The sequence below is a fragment of the Balearica regulorum genome, chromosome Z, assembly GCF_011004875.1.
Source record: "Balearica regulorum gibbericeps isolate bBalReg1 chromosome Z, bBalReg1.pri, whole genome shotgun sequence".
Taxonomy (NCBI): domain Eukaryota; kingdom Metazoa; phylum Chordata; class Aves; order Gruiformes; family Gruidae; genus Balearica; species Balearica regulorum.
In genome coordinates, this window is record NC_046220.1 from 34,850,528 (window position 1) to 34,870,277 (window position 19,750).

Sequence of the window (19,750 nt, forward strand, 5' to 3'; positions counted from 1 at the left end):
CCCTTTGCAGACAAGGGCCAAGGGCACAACGCTGGCTTTCTGCATCCTGTCCCAGGAGTCTGCACCACCTCACCGCTGTCTTGCTGCATGCAAGCAGCGAAGGTGCACCTGGCTTTCCCTTTTGGACGAGTGCTGTGTTTGCTTTAGCGTCAAAGCTCTATGAGTTAATCCTTTGTTTTCTTAAGGATCCTGTGGAATTACGCTAGCTTAGGTATGAGCGAACTTAGCACCAACAGAGAGGCTCTTTTGTGCAAATAGCGACAGAGAAATGCACTCGTGACTTGGATGCTTGTGTAAGGCTGGGCAAGTTGCAAGCTTTTTAATGTCCCCTATCAGTATGATTGTGTACTATGGGCTAGGCCCAAAGAAGAGAAATGGAGTGAAACAAAGAAAAGATAGGTTTAGACTGAATGTTAAGGAAAAGAAAACCTTCTGAGGCCTCACAGACTTGGTTTATGGAGACGGTTTCCTAAGCAGCACAGTGGAATGCAATGCTCTGATCTTTAAACCACGAGAAAATGCCCAGCAGGGACCAATTGGGCCTGTTTGGGCTGTTAGATTAGCTAACCTCACACTGAGACATCAGGCCTCTCTATTCTTGTCCGTGAGGACATCAGTGAAAACATAGGCTCTAGCCCTCTCAGTGCTGTACAAGTGAGTGTTGGTACCTGGGCTTTCCCTGCTGAATAACCATTTTCCTGTGGCCTTTTGATATATACGGTGCAGTGCTGCAGAGCTGGAAATACTGTCATGCTAACCCTTGCTTTTCCGGCACTGAGCTTTGCGCGCATGTTTTTCACCTTCCTGTCCTGCACACACTGCTTAGCTCTTACACAGTGCACTTCATTCATAGATTTCGAAGGGCTTCTCGAAGGAGGCCAGCACTGTGAGAACATACAGATGCTTACATCACTATTCTGCTGAGGTGTTACAGACTGCAAACAGCTGGTGTTGCCTGGAGGTCCTTGGAGAGAACAGCTCTTGCAGAGACATGCATGTCTCTGAGGGAGCCCTTTACTTACATGAGGGGCACCACCACAGGGTGTTGTCCCTCACAGCAGAGCTGAGTAGTGATAGCCTGCCACACTATCAGCTTACATTTTTAAGCAGAACTTCTCTGTAAATTGTATTTGACCCCATGTTTGCCCAGTAGATGACCCACTGTGGGCTAAAAACCCTTTGGAAACAGCCAGTAATAATCTCCAAGTGGCTCCAGAGCCTCTTCAGCTGCTGCAGCCTTGCAAGAGAAAGCACCTGACTTAGAGGCTCTGCTCCCCAGAAACCACCACTTGCAGGCCCTTTCCTTAGCAGGCCCCATAGCTGCAGTGCCAAAGCTACTGCAACTCCAAACCCATGTTTCTCTCCACCAGCAAGAGGTCACGATAGTGTGCAGCCACAGCTGTCCTGGGGGCCCGAGGAAAGGAAAGCGGTGTTTTAAAAGATACCTTGAAGACAGGGGAACTGGAGGTGGTAATACTTTCTTTCCTGACAAAATCTGGCCCTCTTTCTTTTGGAAAGTCTGGGGATGTTTTTGTTAACTAGTTCAAATTGCACAGTTATTCTCTGACAGCCTGAGGCTTCTGATGCCAGTCAATCTGTCTTAGAAGAGTGTAATTATCATTATAGTTATGCCATACCTATTGCAGTTTTAAGGAAGAGGTATTTAGCTAAAGATAGCCAGGGGCAAATATTTACTTAATTCAGCCGAGCAATCAGGATTTGGGATCTAGAGTGTGGCAAACTGAGAGTATTTGTTGACTTTGCATCAAGAAAAAATCAGCTGGCTGGTTTATGAAATGGTATGTTAAGAGAAATGAGGCACTATGCATTATTAGAAGTTTGCTTAGTCATTTTTAGCTTTCTTTGGGTTTTGTCCTACTAGATGTGCCTTGAGGGACAAGGTGGTTACCACATTCAATAATGGAGCAAAACGCCTGTGCATGATGGCTGTCTGTGAAATAAATGCCCCTTTCTTGAAGACTTTTTTTTTTTTTCCCCCTACCTTAGGTCCCAAATTTCATTAACGCTACACTTCCAGCTCACGAACGCATTACTGCCCAAGAGATAGACAGCTACTTCCGTCAGGAGCTCATCTACAAACGAAATGAGCGAATGGGCAGGAGGGTGAAGGACCTGCTGGAAGAGTACCCTGACAAGAGTTTCTTCTTTGCATTTGGAGCTGGTATGTGATTGAGGTGTTCTTCAACCTGAACACATTCTTCCCACATCCATTATAAGCTTTTTACAGATTCTTGCCTCAGTTTAAAGAAAGATCAGTACTTTTACTATGGTGGACACAGACCACAGCTTTGCCCCACTAGTTGTACCCTATTAGGAAAACTTTTTCAGTGTAAGAGACTGTTTTTCTTCAGTATGCAAAGAGTTCACAGTGTATGCATTGATTGCAATATTTATTAGTTACGGACTTACTTGTTATATGCATAGCCAAAGATACTAAACCAACTACACAAAAGGAAGTGCTCTTAGACATACATGCTTATACTCTGGCCAACCAGGGCCAGAGTGACAGGTAGCAACTCAGAAGTGGCACCAGCACTTTAATAAACCTTTCAAGAACACATCCAAAATAATAACATGCCAAATTGCGTCAATCTAAGGGACTCAATACATGCAAGGGGAGAGACAAGGCACACTTTCACCTTTCTCTTCCTGCTGCAGCTCCTTAAGTCTTTCACTGCTCTTTAACACCCACACTTCAGTCTAGGGCTGGGTGGAGGGTGTAAACAGGATTGCTTTGCCATGACTCCTATCCTTTGTTTTAGCTGCAGGGAAGGGAAGAAGTGAGGATGAGTGTTTGAAAAGACAGGTGCTAATTCCCAGAGAAGTATCGCATCCCCTCCACCATGAACCATATGGGCCTTTGGAAAGGGGGAGAACTGAAACTGGTTTCAGGATCCATGTGATGTTTTCCAGTCTCAGTGGCTACTGCTTTAGTGAGGATGGAAGATCTAGACAAGGCAAGGAAAATATTTACCTAGACGCTCTAAAAGCATTAGTATTCAAAGTCTGTGAGAATCTCCTTACAGCAGCAGGGAGTTGTGGTTACAAACTTACCATAACAAGAGTCCTGTGTGTGTGGGCAGGGTAGAAGGTGGCTGATAATGTCTGTTCAGGCATGCCTGAAGACTGTAATGTGCTATCTTCCTGCACTAGCACTGCTCTGTGCCAGTCCCTGTCATGAAGGACAGTGAAGCAGACACAGGTTATGTAAATTTTGGTCATGTCTGTCTGTAAGCTAAGACCAGGGCTTTGCTGTACTCCACTGCTGATGTTCTGATCTCACTTGTCCCTGCTGGACTGATGTTCCTGACTGGTGCATATGTCAGCCCTGAGTGCCAGTTGCGTCAGCTGCAGGTAGCTAGTCTGTTGTCAGGAGGTTAGTCACAGAGGTTGGGGTTCCACTAACTAAGTTGCAACTGAGCAATGAGCAGTTTTGTCTGGAGTAGAGTTAATTTTCTTCACAGCAGCTAGTATGGGGCTGTGTTTTGGATTTGTGCTGGAAACAGTGTTGATAACACAGGGGTATTTTCCTTACTGCTGAGCAGTGCTTACACAGGGCCAAGGCCTTTTCTGCTTCTCACACCACCCCACAAGCGAGTAGGCTGGGGGTGCACAAGAAGCTGGGAGGGGACACAGCCAGGACAGCTGACCCAGACTGGCCAAAGGGATATTCCATACCGTATAACATCATGCTCTGTATATAACTGGGTAAGCTGGCCGAGAGGTAGGATTGCAGCTCAGGAACTAGCTGAACATCGACTTTGGGTGGTAAAAAATTGTACTGTGCATCACTTGTTTTGTATATTCTATCAACACCATCATCATCATCATCTTTTCTGTCCTATTGAGCTGTGCTTATCACAACCCACAAGTTATACTTTTTTTTTTTTTTTCCTTTTTGATTCTGTCCCTTATCCCACTGTGGGGTGAGTGAGTGAACAGCTGTGTGGTTGTTTTAACTGCTGTCCAGGTTAAGCTACAACAGCAGCCCATGCAAATGGATGGATGTGGATGCAGGTGTCACTGTGAGTCTATACTGTCCCAAGAGCACGATTCTTTGAGAGAAGAGAGCCTCTTCCCATCTTTGCAAACACACCCTGCATCCCAGCAGTTGCATTGGACAAATCACATGTCTTTAAGATGCCTTTGTGTCATTGTCTCCCTGCCTACCAATTTCCTTCTCTTCCCCTCTTCTGCCCTGGACTGTCTTCATGGTAATTAGTGTGCACAGCTCTGCCCCAGAGCCCAGACGCACTGCAGGAGCAGGACAGATTCCTGTACTTCCCAATCTCTCTTGTTCTCAACCTTCATAACAATCCTAAAGCCCTTCCCAGGCTTTCTGGATTGTTCCTTTCCTCTTTCCTCTTATTTTCCTTTTCCCAGTTGCTCCCTTCTTTGTCCCCTGATTGCCTCTTCCACTAGAGCAGAGTTAGGAATCACCCAACACTGCTATACTGCAGCACTGCCTGGAGCCTTGGGCCTATATGAACACCCTTGATCTGAGGCTTATGGGCACATGGCTTGATCTCCAAGCACCAGGCATGCTCTTCCATTACACTTTTGAATCCAGACAGGTTCCTAGGGGACTCTAGATTGACTTTGAAATTGTCTCTAATTACACTCTGGCTTTGGTACCAGTGCAGCCTCTGTTCTACTGTGCTCTTCAAAATAGGTCTGCTCAAAGGACAGTACCAGCCTCCCACTTTTAGCAGCACAATTCATTGTTATCCATTTGTTTGACTGCATGGTGTTGTTTTTGGTTTTTTTAATTTGTTTCATATTAATTATCTAAATGAGAAGTAACATCACAGGATGTAATGCAGAAAACAGATCAATTTCTACACAGTTCTGAGGTTTTCTGAGAGCACACTACGAATATGAGTACAGATTTTTATTGTTTGCCATCAAGCTAATTTAGCCTTTTGCTTATCTAGATTGCTGTATGTGATAGATAATTATGCAGTTTATTTTTACGCTGGCAAACAGTGAAGATGAACAAATGTTTTGTGTTCAGTTTTAAAGCATTACTTGAGTATTATGCTGTTGTTACTTACTGGAAAAGGGTTGCAGGAAGGTGCTCACACAAGGCAGGTTGGAATGAGCTATGGAAGAAGAGAAGTGAGAGAAAGGCTATAGGAATGGAATTAAATCATCACTGCATATTGGTTTACCCTCTTCTGGCCACCAGTGAAAAGAGTATCTCTTTTGAGTGACTGACAAACTGCAGGAGGAGGTTGTGTTAAAATGGTAGTAGGGTGTCAAAGGGTATCCATGTTAGAAGGGGGAAAAGCCTTTCAGGTTTTTTTTCCAGATTTTTTCACCCTGTGTTTTTTAGTTTTAAAATGTCTAGGCTTTTTGTAAGGGAAATTCATTTTTTTCCATTAACCAAACAACATTGAAAAACACACTTTTATCATCAATTATATCCAAACGAGGTCATGGTTTGTGGGTGGCTCTGGTATTATGAATACTCCCTCTTGTTATTTAAACTCTTTGTATTTTTATTTTAAATGGAGGAAAATCAGAAGATGTTGATGATTTATTATATATTCCAAGTGGATTGATGTTGTTTAAATATGTGTCATACATTGTTCAAAAATAAAGCTCCTGTCACTTTCCAGGTCTTAATACAGCTGCATGGCTATAGACGTTGATTTCTTACATGGAATGACTTGTGGTAATTTGGACAGTACTAGATTTGATCATTAGATCTAGTGTATTTTCTGCTCTTACTACATTTTAACAGATCAGACAAACGCACCCTATATTGTAGAAAACCTTTCACATTCAATGCTTATTTCTGGAACTATTTTTATTTGGAAGTAATTTAAGCTTGCACAGAAGTGGAGAGGAAAAAAAACTAACAGATTTTGCTGAAACTGTCCAAAAAGCTTTGCTTCTGGCTACAATGAAAACATAAAATGTTTCAAGCCAGAATAAGTCTGTTTGAGGGAATTAGAGGAAAGTATGGGAAGAGAGGAATCGTAATGCCAGAGGCATTCCTCTAGGTTCAGTAAGGATTTTATCTTAATTGTGGACAGACCCTTTTGTATGGCAGCACTACAGTTACAAGCCAGACCTACTTCCTGTTGCCGGTGGAAAAACTTGTGAAGCAAAGCCAGCTATAATCTTTCACAAGCAGTATTCCTTCTATATGCATCTTCAATTTCTCTGAACTGTAAGTGGAGCCTTCAAGATCTGAATGCTAAGCCAAAGTAAGTGATGGCACATGTGATTCCATAGACAGCAGCTAGATAACACTATATGTTTCTGGTTTGTCTAAGAGGTGCATATTGACATGTAGAGGGCTACGTTGTCCTACTGTGCTGTGGAGAGCTTTACCACTTGTACAGGTCTTACAAGGATGTTGCTGGCTGGCTGAAGCTTCACAGAATCACAGGATAGTTGAGGCTGACAGACACCACTGGATATCATCTGATCCACCCCCCTGCTCAGAGCAGGATCATATAGAGCAGTTTTCCTAGGATTGAGTCTGGTCAGGTTCTGAGAATTTGCAAGGACGGAGACTCGAGAACCTCTCTGGGCAACCTATTCTACTGTTTAGCCACTCTCACAGTACAGAAGCTTTTTCTTATGTTGAAGTGGGATTTTCTGTATATCAATTTGTGTTCATTGCCTCTTGTCCTTTCAGGGGGCACCACTGAGAAAAATTCTGCTCCATCTCTTTTATAACCTCTCTCAGGTATTTATACACCAATTATAACTCCTCAAGACTTGTCTTCTTCAGGCTGAACAGTTCCAGCTCTCTGTCTCTCCTTGTATGACAGATGTTCTCATTTAGAAATGATTTACAGGATAATTTGCTCCATCACCTTCCCTAGGAGTAGAGGTGTGACTGACCAGTCTGTAGTTCCCCAGATCCTTCTTCTTGCCCTTCTTGAAGACAGGAGTGAGGCTTTCTTCCAGTGCTAACAGCGACCTTCCCCAATTGCGACAACCTTTTAAAAGATAATCAAGAGTGGCCTTGCAGTGACATTGGCAAGCTCCCACAGTTCCTCTGGGTTGTACATGTCTGGTCTGTTTGAATGTTCATCAACCTGATCCTTCTCCACCCAGGGTGAACCTTCTTTGCCCTGGACTTTCCCTCTAGTCATAGGAACCTGAGATTCTTTTAAGGCTGGTTTTACCAGTAAAGAAGGTGACAATGGCATTGAGTACCTTGGCTTTTTCCATATTCTTTGTCATCAGGTTTCCTGCTCCCTTCAGCATGGGATGACATTTATCTAGTCTACATTTTACTGTGGAGTTACCAGTAGAAGCATTCCTTGTTTCCCTTGATGTTTCTCACCATATTCAACTCTAGATGGGCTTTCCTTCTGCATGGTCACTTTTATTCCAGGATGAGCATAGCTTGTTTGCTTTAGCTTACTTACAGTTTCTGTTGAAGGGGCTAAAGAATAAGAGAGGGAAAAAAAAAAAAAAAAGTGTGGGGTTTTTTTTTGTGCAGGAGGAAACATACTTAGTGGCATGAGATCCTGACTTTATTATGACAGGCAAGGCCTCAGGTGAAGCCATAGTTTCTAGGAGCCAAGTTTAAATTCCCTCCAGTCTCTCCTGCCTCTTTGAACAGCTGAGAAACTCCAGAAGTGCCAGCTCATGAATAAGAAGTACAGAGGGATCTAAAATGCCTTATATCTCTGTGGATGAAATGACTGACTTCCCTGAGAGATGCTGGCTGATGTGACAACTTCAGAAGTTGGTCCTCTTAATCTTGTAAACACTGGCAAAGTCCTTTTTCTCTCAGAGCTCTTTTTTCTTTGCTGTTCCTGAAAAAGGCATCATTCTGAGGCTTTAAAGGATAGTGGATGTTGGCAAGCCACCATTAACACTAAGAAAAGGATGATGGTGAAAACTTCTTCAGCTACCATTTCTTCTAATTACTAGAGGAAATGATGAATGTGTTTCTTTAGCATTACTCAGACTGTATGGATTCAAACCTCTAGGGGCTGGCTGTTTTTTCCCCAGTTTTTACTCCCCCACCCCTTGCAAGGCCTCCCAGAAAGGAGAACTGTTATGATCAGACTGATGAACCAATATCCGAATTAGCAATCCAGCTAAGAGCTCCAGATGTTAGTTGTCTTCCTCCCAGCAGCTGAGTCAACTGATACTCACTAAACTAAAAGTAACTCTCAGATGGTTGATGTGTGATCCAACAACACACAGAATAAGGATTTGGACATCGTTGTAGAAACACGATTGACCCTGTCTGAGCTGAAGATGGGTGTGTAACCTGTTGTCTTAGTCACCTGGACAAGGAAAAGAGAGAACATGCTGCCACCTATGGTTACCCTACAGTCTGCCATTGACCACCAAATGGCTTCCTCCAACTTCTCTATGTTTTGAGGCAGTCCTTGGGATGTGGGGGATTGGTCAGTTATATGTCAGCCTTAGGTTCTAAGTGCATTGGATCCACAGCCATGTCTGATACATTTTTCCTTGCCCCTTGTGTCATAAAAAGCAAAATAAAAAGAACAGATTTCCAGGGGGAACTGGAGTTGTGCTCAGTCTCTGTCCTGAATGGTGCGTTAGGTGGTATTGTTTCCATGTAGAGCTGTTTGCTCTTACTTTTTGAAATTTGCTGTTTCATCTGGCATTTTTGGATGGGAAATTATGCAAGAGGAGTAAGGTTTATTGTCTCTGGAAAAGGAAAGATTGGACGAAAGGACCTGTAACCTGTGCTTGTAAACTAATCAACAGTGCTAAGGCCATGATGTTTCTGTCCATGTTCTGTAGGTGTTTATACCTGTAAAACAAACCCAAACAAAAAACCTGCCATGGCAATATGAAAGTTGCTCAGGTAAATGAGATATCAATTTGCCCTTGAAATTCAGTGGGAATTCAGAACCCAGCATGGAAACTTCAAACTTGTCATCAGCACATTTGGGACTGGAGCTGTGGGTGTGCACAGGGGAATGTAAATTTCTCTGTACTTATATAAAGGATTTGAAACGTGTAATGAGGAAGTTCATGAAAAATCCACAAGAAGCTGAATCTTGGCAGATCCTGGAAGAGGACAGAAAGGGGACTGGGAAGGAAGATAGCATAATGATAAAACAAAGTATATGATTCTTGTGGGCCCACTTCACTTCTCCCTGGGCACAAAGGGCTTGCTGATTGCCTGCTTGCTGCTTCTCTCTCTGGAATGCAGCGTCATTTTAGCCTCTTTGGGTGGGAGGAAAGTCTGAGTCCCTGAAGGTGTGCTTGTGCCTCTGTAATCTGAGAATGCCAGATACAACCCAGCAGCTTTGAGACTATTTTCCTTAGTAGCCTCTTTGAGCCTGCAGAATGCTAATGACAGGGTTTATTAGAACAACAACCCCCGAAGGGGATAGATAATATGTGGAGGCAGGACCCACATCCAAAGCCCCAGGGTTCACATGAAGGGCACTCCTCCTGACATCTCTGACACATGAAATGAGGAAAGCTTTGCATTTCTGTGTTAGAGGCAGAAATGTCTGTTCCAACATATTAGCGCAACTGTCAAAATCAGCCAGGTCAAACAACTGTGGGGTGCTTCTGCTCAGGTACTGACAGTCTGGTGACCATCAGCTTCTTATCAATCAGTGCTCGGTACCTTTATTGGGTAGCTGCAGTAGGAAAACTTTCATCTTGTGACGTATGTTTTAAGCTAGTGGGATTTTAAGTCCTTAATACCTTTTTTCTGGAAAGGAAGCAGCCTTATGGAATGGGAGCAAGTCCAGCGGCAGAGGTGGCTGTGAGTACTGCAGCTCAGACATAGCACTGGTATTTCCTTCCCTTACTGGTAACATAATGCTGGCTACTAGCACAGTCACCTACCTGAAAATCTCCTTTCCTAATGAGCCTAGTGCTTCAACAGTGGAAAACTCTCAGTAAATGCCAGTGCAAATGAAGACCCAGTGGCTAAGGCTACCTGAACAGAAGCTGTTTCTTTTAGCTCAGTTTTCACGAAATAAGCGATAACTTTTTTCTTATGTTAACTTTGCTATAAATTTGGCCTTATAATCAGTGGAAAACCTTTTTCTAGCTTCAGTTTGTGTAGTTATCAGGAGGTTTGACTTTGCTTAGAGGTAAAAATGGGAATCCCCAGGACCAAAACCACTCAGGTCATACATTTAAGCTGAGGGCTCTCTCTGTGCTTGCTATGGTATGACTGCCTCCAGTATGACTTGCCAAGCTCTGCCAGTAACACATAGTTAGGGTTATCTTTCTCTGCTCTCTTAGTACTATATGGGAGCAGAACAAGGTCATTTTGTTTTATGTGTGAAAAATGGATTTTGCCTGTCACTCACAGAACATGAGCTGTCCCTTGTTCTTGTGCCAAAAGGTTAAAGTAAGTAGAGATTTGGGGATAGGGAGGAGCATCCTTTTCTTTCCACAGGTTTTCTTCTGTTTCACTCATTTCAGTTCCTTTCAGGGAATAACAGACTGTGAGGTGGGATGAAGAAAATTCCTCTGTAAGGGTTCTTGCCTGTGGGGACACTGTCGGTGGGGGTACCACACAAGTACTTTCTGTGTCTCCATTCTTAGCCATTATGTCCTAAGAGCTGTGTCTTCTGGGAATTCATTTTAGCTTTGTCAGGTACCTGATGTCAATAAGGATCACTTTGTCCCCCTCATGGGCTGATGAACGCTACAGTGATCTGGACCTGTAGGAGGAGTAGGATGTCTGTTTTGCAGTTTGGTTTCCATCCAATGAAATGATTTAAGACAGGACTCTGCATTCTGTAGGTCACTGGCTTCATCTGCCACACATTGAACTACCAGCTCTTCACTGCAGATACCTGTGGGACTGACTTGGGCTACGCATGTCCCTGCTCTCCAGGCCATCAGAAATTCTCCTTTGCTTTTGTTTGCATCCTTTCAGGGAGCACTGGCAGTTTTGAACCCTTCTCAATGGATTTATTGGCTCACAGACTGCTATTGGTGGATACTTTGATTGCTGAAAGGGTAGGAGAACAACCCTGCTATGGGAGGCACATAGAGAGGGATGAGCTGTCCTTTGTACTTCACAGTTAAGTGATAATTTTTGCTGAAGTTTCTCTTTTTTTATTTATGGCTACCATACTCAGCAGTCTCATGTCATGCCTTTTTTACAGTCCAGTAACTCTAATCCAGTCACCTACAGGTGTCCTGTTCACTCTTTTTATCTATATATAATTCTTGGAAGCAGTCTAAGAATGATAGAAAATGATCATTTCCATGGGAATTTCCAGGAAGTTTGTAAACAATTGTAAGATCTGTACCTCTACATTCTTGAAAATACTTGTTTCAGTGACCCATAGAGTCTCTGTAACCAGAAAACCATCTAAGCACTCCCAGCCAAGTCAGAGACAAACATCCTGCTTTATGATGTCCGCAATGGCTAGAATTGTTTGTGCCATTTTGTGGTTGCACTGTTATGATCATGTGCTGTAGCTGGTCCCACCACTTCTCGGATGTCAGCAGTACAGATCAGGTTTCCTAACAAACAGTTTTGTTTCTTTACATGTACATCCAGTGATTCATTGTCTTGGGATATTTGTAGATGGTGAGGTCCTGGCATGCTTCTGGGTCAGATGGGAAGTACCATCTTTCTACTAGGGAAAACACAGCAGACATAAAGAACTATGTGGGCTTGGGGGTTTCCTTTTACATGACTCTAAGAGAAGGTCAAGGAAATTTGTCTACCAGCTTGCAATCATGGATTTTGTTGAAATTCAGAGAGAAACACAGCTTTCTTCAGTATGACAATCTTGCTTTATATGAAAAATAAAAATTCAGGAATGGAAGCAGAACTTCTGTTGTGCAGTATTTCCTTGTCCATTTTCCTAGATATAGAAAATTTTCAGCGTTACAGTGGCTCAAATTTGGGTTTAGAAGCCTCTGCTGAAACCCACAGTCCTAGCACAGTTACCTATATGAAAACACCTCTGTGTGCACTGGCAGTAAAAGCTGCAAGCAGGAGACATGCATTTCATGGCAATAGTAGTAGCTTCTGTTCTGCAAGATTGGGTATTGCTACTGGGGAGGGTCAGGAGTGCTCAATGTGTGTCCGAGTGCTTGGACTAGTCTGCAAGTGCACGTTAGTCAAACAGCATTGTTTGAGCATATTGCTTGTTGCGGTCCCTGCATACCATCTCCTTTCAGTGCAGATTAAAGGCTGGGGTCTTATCTGCTCTCCAGTAGAGTGCATGGCTGAGCTGGTGCACACAACAGCTTCTTAGTTTCTCTTTGAGCTTGAACACAGAGGAATAGAGATTCATGGCTCCCCACCCCCTGCCAGAGTAAATTGACCTCTCAGAGGCATCTCTTCACCTAGTGGTGTGACGATAATGAAGGGTTGTGTACAGAAAGAAAAGAGCAGGCTTTCTGATGGGACAGGGCCTGGGGCTTTTCTTTTCAGGGCATTCAAGTGTGTTAGGCTAAAATAGAAAACAGGTGAAAGAGGCCTATTCCCTGTCACGTGACGTTGCACTAAGTCTCCCTTGCAGCATAGCTGTTTGATCTTAAACCTTGGAGAGTGAATCTTTTTCATGTTTCTTACAGTTGCTTTTTGGTCTCTTACACACGACCAAGCTCTTTCTGTGACAGTTCCAAGAAAAAAGGCAAAAGTGCTGACTCTAGAGAGGCTCTTGGTTGGGGTCCTGTACCTCAAACCCTCACCCTTCTGTCTTTTTTTTTAATTTTGCACCTAGCTCGGGTTGAGCGTGTAGGTCCTCTGCACCCCAGACCAGCTCTGTCTCATGGAGCATACATGGCTCACCTTTTGTATAGCAAACACTGACATCTCCTAATCCTTTTATGCACCTAGCCTGAGTGGCTCTGATCACATCTTGTGAACAATCTAATATCATGTGTCTGTGTTTGTATGCATCTGTTTTACATGTATCTATTCATTTGGTCTGTTCTCTTTTGCGCAATATTGGCACACCATTTTTCTTTCACATGCAGACATAACTCATTGCATCGGCAACAATGAACAAAGGCTCCCTGTGAAGGCCTGTACATGTGACTGTGATATAAAAGATATTGTTGTCACTCCATCAAATTAAAAAGAAGATTAAGGCCTAGCTTCAGGAAATCTCTCGAGCAGGATGACTGATTGAAATGGGATTCATCCATGTGCTACAGTAATTTCCTACATACCAGTCTAAATCACTGCTCTGAGCAAGGGTAACTGAAGATCGATGGGGGGTAGTGCATTTGATGGTGTGATGTGAGCAGCTTTTCAGTAGCTCACTCTAGAAATGTGTGAGACTGTAAGGTATTAAACAGCAGTGAGGAAAATTATTTTAACACTATAGATTGCCCTATAGATTGCTTATCTTTGTCTTGACCATTTCCTCCTGAAGGATTTGGATTAAGAAAATAGGAATTCAGAGACTTCGCACTGCTTTTCACTGTTGAGGATGGCACTCAACTCATCCAGCATTGTATATCTAGTCTGAACTTGCTATATACACTGCCCCCATCCTCGTCAATAGAGAGGTGCTTCTGTAAAAGTCTAAGTTGTCCTGCCTCACTCTCACTTAAAAAAGGATGGGTCACCCTTTGGAGGTGCTCCTTTCTCTGCTGTCTGCAGGCAGGGGGGGAGGAGTGAATCCTCTCTCCCCCTCCCTTTGCACATACGTCTCCGTTGTGTTAAAGGTGAGAGATAGCAACAAGGTTTGGCACCTTATATACCTAATGTTGGCCTTCCAGTGGCTAATTTTACTCAATTATGATGTTTAATTACAGTCATTCCTGTTCCCTGCTGCGTCTCGTCTTTTCACTGACATGAGGAAATTCTTGATTAACTGTACCTGGGGCTGAACCATTGGCAAGCAACAGATACTAACAGTATTAGGTTAGGTCCACATACTAGTCAAGCTTTACTCTCTCTGAAGGCAAAAATTAGGCCGAGGAGCTGGGAGAAAATCCACTTACTAGGTGAGAAAATATGGTACCCAATGGATGTGCATTGCAGTGTTTGGTTAAAAAGTTTAATTTGAGCTAGATGTGTTTGTGTTCTTAGGCTCCTGGGGAAACTCCATCTTGATAATGTCTATGTTCAAATGACGCCATCCAACTGTCATGCCTTAAGCTGGTCGTTCATGAGCCCTTTGCAGGAGAAACTGAAATTTTATGCTCCAATCCATTGAATTAATTTTGGAGTGAAAAATAATAAATCCCTTGAGTTTAGTTCCATGTTAATCTCATCACTGTTGGACCTCCATTTTTATCTCCTTTCTTTTCCTGGCTACTAGAATCATTCTGGTGGGTTTATTCCCATGTATTTATGAAGAATATTAGCAGAAAACAGATTTTCTGAAGTTATTCATTAGTTTTAGCACTCCTTCCATCTACAGAGGCAAAGGAGCACTTTAAGAAGTCATTTGCTCCAGCCCAATTTTAATTAATATAGGCTGTTAAACAAACAAGTATTTTCAAGGAACCTAGATCTATGAGGGATTGTGCAAGACCTCTGTTGTCCATCTGCTTCTCAGCAACCTTGTCTAATGAGGTGTTAGAGCAATGGTGGAAGTCAGTGTGCAGAGCATGCAGTCCTTCAGGAATAACTCCTGTACCCTTTGAGTGGTCACTTACTCACTGTGATGCCAAATTATGGACTGACCAGCCACCACATCTGTCTGAAAATGGAGAGGAGACATAAATCACAGAATTAGTGCAGAGCTAGCAAAGTCCTTTCGAAACTTTTGTCAACATGACTGAAGTGGAGTTTTTGTCCCCGGTGGCTTATAGTGAAGGAATGAAAGGGGTTGATCTGTCATTGGCTTTCAGAGCTGTTTTCCATTCTCTGCAGTTGGATGATTCTTAATAATTTAAAAACTATTAATGATGTTGACTGACATCTCAGTGCCTTTATGATGGCAGAGAATGTTAAAATGATGTACACGCTGCGGCCAGATTCTGACCTGATTTGCACCACCACTACCAGTTATAGAGTCAGTTCTGCTCCTGAACAGATGTCTCCCAACTTCATCTCTTATTGCCCCAAGAAATCCACAGATAATGCAACAACCTGCAGGACCAGAGTCATTTTAATCACATCTGCATTTTAGAAAGGCAGAATGCGGTGATTGAAGTGACTTTGGGAAAGTTCAGCAATCATTTGTTAGAGATCCTGTGTTTCTGGTGCATGCTGGTGGGGAGTGATAAAGCACTGCCTGCCCTGAGTGTGGCACACCTCTTGTGGTGAGGAAGGACTTTGTTGTTCTTCTCTCTCTTTCCCTGTGCTCATTGAGTTCTGATGTCATTTTTCTCTTAACTGCAGGTCACTTCATGGGCAACAACACACTGATTGATGTTTTGAGGAAAGAAGGGTACGAGATAGAACACACTCCAGCTGGACAAGCCATCAACAAGTAATGCATGCTTTTATCTAGCTGAGCAGCCATTGGGAGAGTGGGTTTGTAAACAGTCGTGAAAAGGTAGTGGCAGCTGGAACTATACCTAGCAGTGAGCTGGGCTCCCTCCCTCCTCCCCAGCAGTTTGCTTTTCTCTTCCACGAGCCAGTTTGGAAACAGGATTTTATTTGGTTTGGTTACTTGGTGTTTTGTTTGGGAGATTTTTTTCCTGTTATTTTTTGTTTTGTTTTGGGTTTTTTTAAATAAAATAAAAATATTTCCTCCCCTGTAAGTTTTTAACTCTTAGCTAACACCCATAGAGTATGCATACTTGGTTCATCAGATCTGGATGCCGTCTCATACCACATAGGCTTCCAGGCTCCTCCTTCCTCCCCTTGTAAGTGTTTGACTGCCCTGCCTTTTAACACTTACCTTCTCTTACACTGCTATTTTTGATTCTTTCTGATTACTCTCTCTCAGCCTGGAATCTGACTGCCCAGAGTCCACCCAGCCTCTTTGCGAGCTGTCCCCATGACTGATTGCTCTCATGTCCCCTGCTCTCCTATGCATTTTTATGCCAAGGTACTTGCTGTTTTGGTCCATCTTGCAGCTGTACTTAGGGATATACCCTTACTGCCTCTTTTTATCTCTCACTGGGTGCCTTTATCCATCTCCATGGTTTCAGTAACTACAGAATGCCAAACCATCTCTTCCACACTCTGCTGAGAATTACATGTGCTCTTGTCCTGTATCTTCCTGGGCAGAATTCTTGCCACCAGTTTAGGGTCTGCAATCCTTGTCTCCCCCTTCTCCAGACTTTTGCCAAACATGTGCTTCTGGGTCTCTCAGATATCCCCATTCTTCCTAATAGTCATTGCTAAAAGACCATAGTGAATACAAGGTTTGATCCCAGTTGTGGTACTGTTTCCCTTTTACCCTCTGTGCCAGGCATGCTGTCCCACACTGCTTACGTCTCTGTTGCTCCTCCTCCACGTTTCTGATACTGGGCTCTCGGGCAGGACCATCAACTTCTGTGCAGGGGGCACAAGTGCAGAGTCTTGGTCTGTGCCAGGGGCTCCACAGATGTGATGCAAAATAATAACATGGTTTTTGCATACTCTGGTTGCTTCACCTTTCTCTTTGCACCACTTTTGCTGCCTTTTTCAGACCATGAGATTCAAACTCTCGCAGGTTATGTTTTTGTTATGATTCTTGACATAGACATACATCATTAACTCTGCTTGCACTGAAACAAACTAAGCTAAGACTGATCCCCGTGAGTACATGAATGCTACCCCTAACCCTGTTGCCACCCATGGGCAGGTAGTCTGACATGGAGAAGCCCCCTGTGCTTAAGCACAAGACTTAACCTGTAACACTTAAGTCATGCTAGACAATCCAGTGTATCACTGTTTATGGGGATAATAAAAAACCTGCCTGCACTGATATTTTTGTGTTGAGTTTTTTGGGTTTGTTTCCCCCCGCCCCGAACATTCTTACTCAGTTATTCCCCAAAATAGCCATAACAGCTTCTGAAAGCTTAAAGAAAGAGAACTTAATACAAACTTGAGAATAAACAAAATCCAGTACTGCTCTGTAAAGGTGTAGCTGTAAGGAAATCAAGGGCAGACAACTGTGGAAAGGAGGGCTAGATCTTCACCTGTCAGGAAGGTAGGTATCAATGATACTCAATGTAGATAGGCACCCCATTCTCTGACCACATGAAGGGAGTTCATTGTCCAGCCAGTGATTCTTGTGCCTTTGAAAACCCTCAGTTTGGCATTGGTTGCATCTCCAACCTTTCATCCTTTCATTAGGACTACTGGACAGCATATCTTTCCTGGAGTCTTGATTTTAAAGCTGAGTGAAGAAGCTAAATAAGATGACACTTAAGTATTTTCTTTGAGAAAAAGTGTTAACGTTTCTGGATGACTTGGAAACATTTAAAAATATGAAACCAGTTTAAAGAAAAATGTGAATTCTGAAGGAGAAGAGCATTTGAGGTGAGGGAAAGACCTGTGGCAAGAGTATGTCAGAGTCCTGGGGGTTGGATGGACGGTTTCACTTGATTGCTATCCAGGGCTTGTTCTAGAAGCAAATACCAATGCAATCTGTGTCAACAAACCAAGTCCAGCCCACATAAATAACCATACCCCAATACTGTCCTAGACAGCAGTGCTGCACACAGTCCAGTCAGCACCCATGGACTATTTCACAACACAAAATTGAGAGATGAAAAAACTGGCAAGTGGTAGAACTGAGAGCAATCAAATGGCTTTTCTACTCTCAGATACAGTAGGGGATATTAACTGAGCAATCCTAAAACAAGAGGATGATGAAGTCTACAATTGTCTCCCCTGTAATGTGACATTGTGCAGCAGCAGCACAGTCTGCTGCTTCCTGTGCTCTGGCTAAACAGAAAGTCCCTTCTGAGGTATCTTGTAGAGATATCTGTGTGTAGGAACACAGAAGGACATATGATCATTGTGTGTGTTTTCCTGTAACAGGCAAACCGTTGGGTATAGTCACACAACTCCACCTGCAGACAGCACTGCCTCAGGTGTCCTGCCCATCTGTAGGGAGAAGGGGATAAATGTCCTTAGTGGAGTGTGGAGGCAGGAGGGCTCCTTCTTTGAGGTGTCACCAAAGCAAGGAAGGCAAACGAGGTGCTCCAACCATGCAGCAGCTCTAAGGACAGTTTATAAATAGTGCCACAAGTTCAATCAAGCTCCTGCTGTCTTATTTTGGGCTTTAACTGTTGTTCCTGATTTTAGAATGCATATGTATATGTAAAATATTCATCACATAATCACAGCTGTAATTAAGGTGCTTCCTGACTCCTTCCTTAGCTACTTGTGCTGGGAGAGGGAGCTGGCCTTGGGAAGAAGGATGTGCTTTTTCATCTGTATGCCTTGGTATGTGGTTGCTCAGTCGCTGGAAGAATTACCTGCAGGAAGTGTGCAAATGAGGTTATGTGTTTGAGTGTCTGTTGTTAATGGTGTTCTGAGGCTGCAGGTATCAGCATAAATAGCTCACTATGCTGAATGGAGGTCATCCTGGCTGTGCCTGTGGCAATGCTGAGCTCCAGCATGGTATGGCCGTGAGTTTGACAGAAGGCAGACACAGCAGGCAGCAAGGCACTCTAATCTACAAAGGAGGGCTGGTGCCCACTCTGTGCCTTTCACAATTAAGGAACAGACAGTTCCTTAGTGAACGTAAATTGAGGAAAAGGGAACCATAAGCAGTAGGCCTTCAGAGATCAAATCAGGTCAGTGGGGAGAACTTGGAAGGGATTACTGTGAAAGTCGGAGATTGAATGATGTGAAGATGTGGAGGAGAGCTGAAAGGTCATGACGCTTCAGAGGTGATGAAGTGAGAGTGTGACAATCACAACGATTTTGAAAGAGATCAATAGCCCAAGACCCATTCTGTTCCAGTCACATAAAGTTCACCACATAAGTCTGTAATTTTTCCTGCAGGAAATAATATCAAATTCTTTTCATTTTCCATCTACTCTCTCCCTCAGGTTCCATTCCACAACTTCATTTCTCCTTCTTCAGAACAGACCCTTTTTATCCTCCATCAAAGAGGTGTGCCCACAACGATAGGCTAGCTTGAAAACTGCAGCCATGCTGAAACGCGTCCCCTTCTGGACCTCCTCCTTTTGATGCCATTGCAAGGCAGAAAGGACACACTATAGTTCTGGGAAGGTTTCACTGATAGAAGCCAGGTTTCTGCACAGTGATCTGTGGTCTTCTGTTACCTTTCTGAATTTCAGCCCAAGCCAGTCTCCAATTTTGTCTTGTTACAGAAGACTGCTGCATCTCTTTATGAAGTAGCCATAAAGATCAGTCAGATACTTGTGTCATGCTTTGTGTATCCACAGAGTGCATTGAGTTTGTGAGTTTGGCCAAGATGCTCATGAACAAGTAAAGAGAGGGAATTGCTTTACTCCAAACAATGAGGAGAAGTGTGGACAAGCAAAGCCATGGTGGATAGGTGACTGCAGACTGCCTGCCTGGGAGTATAGATGAAGAGATGTTGCTTGCTCTAAGTATAATGAAACAGAGCTTGAGTAATCAGGGTGGAGCTATGAAGCTGGGTGAGCATGGCCCTTAGAACTTTTTCTGGTGACTTAACTGAGTGGTCCTTTGGGCTTCCAAGATTTGCCTTGTGAGAGAGTTTGTACATGCACATAGTCTCACAGCAGTATCTCACTTGCTGGAGCTGCTTTGAAATTCCAAATAATGCTGCCAGCCTAACACAGGACAGTGGCAGGACAGTGTTATCTTCTTTTGCAGATCATCACGGAGACAGTAAATGCTTACACTAGAAGGCAATGCCACAATAGTGAATTGAGCTCTGGTCTCTTTATGTGTCAGACATGTCCCCTGCCGTGA

General features: G+C 43.4%; 1 protein-coding gene and 1 long non-coding RNA gene across 2 annotated transcripts in view; both read left to right on the forward strand.

The window, feature by feature from the left end:
• LOC142599464 (uncharacterized) overlaps positions 1–19,750 on the forward strand; it is a 393,830-nt gene that overhangs the window by 201,662 nt on the left and 172,418 nt on the right. The gene's annotated exons all lie outside the window — the stretch shown is intronic.
• The window catches only part of LOC104643038 (metalloprotease TIKI1), an 80,088-nt gene that overhangs the window by 54,915 nt on the left and 5,423 nt on the right, over positions 1–19,750 (forward strand). The window contains exons 4-5 of the mRNA XM_075740191.1: positions 2,008–2,182; positions 15,278–15,368. Of these exons, the coding sequence (XP_075596306.1) occupies positions 2,008–2,182; positions 15,278–15,368 (266 nt within the window). The remainder of the gene's footprint in view (positions 1–2,007; positions 2,183–15,277; positions 15,369–19,750) is intronic.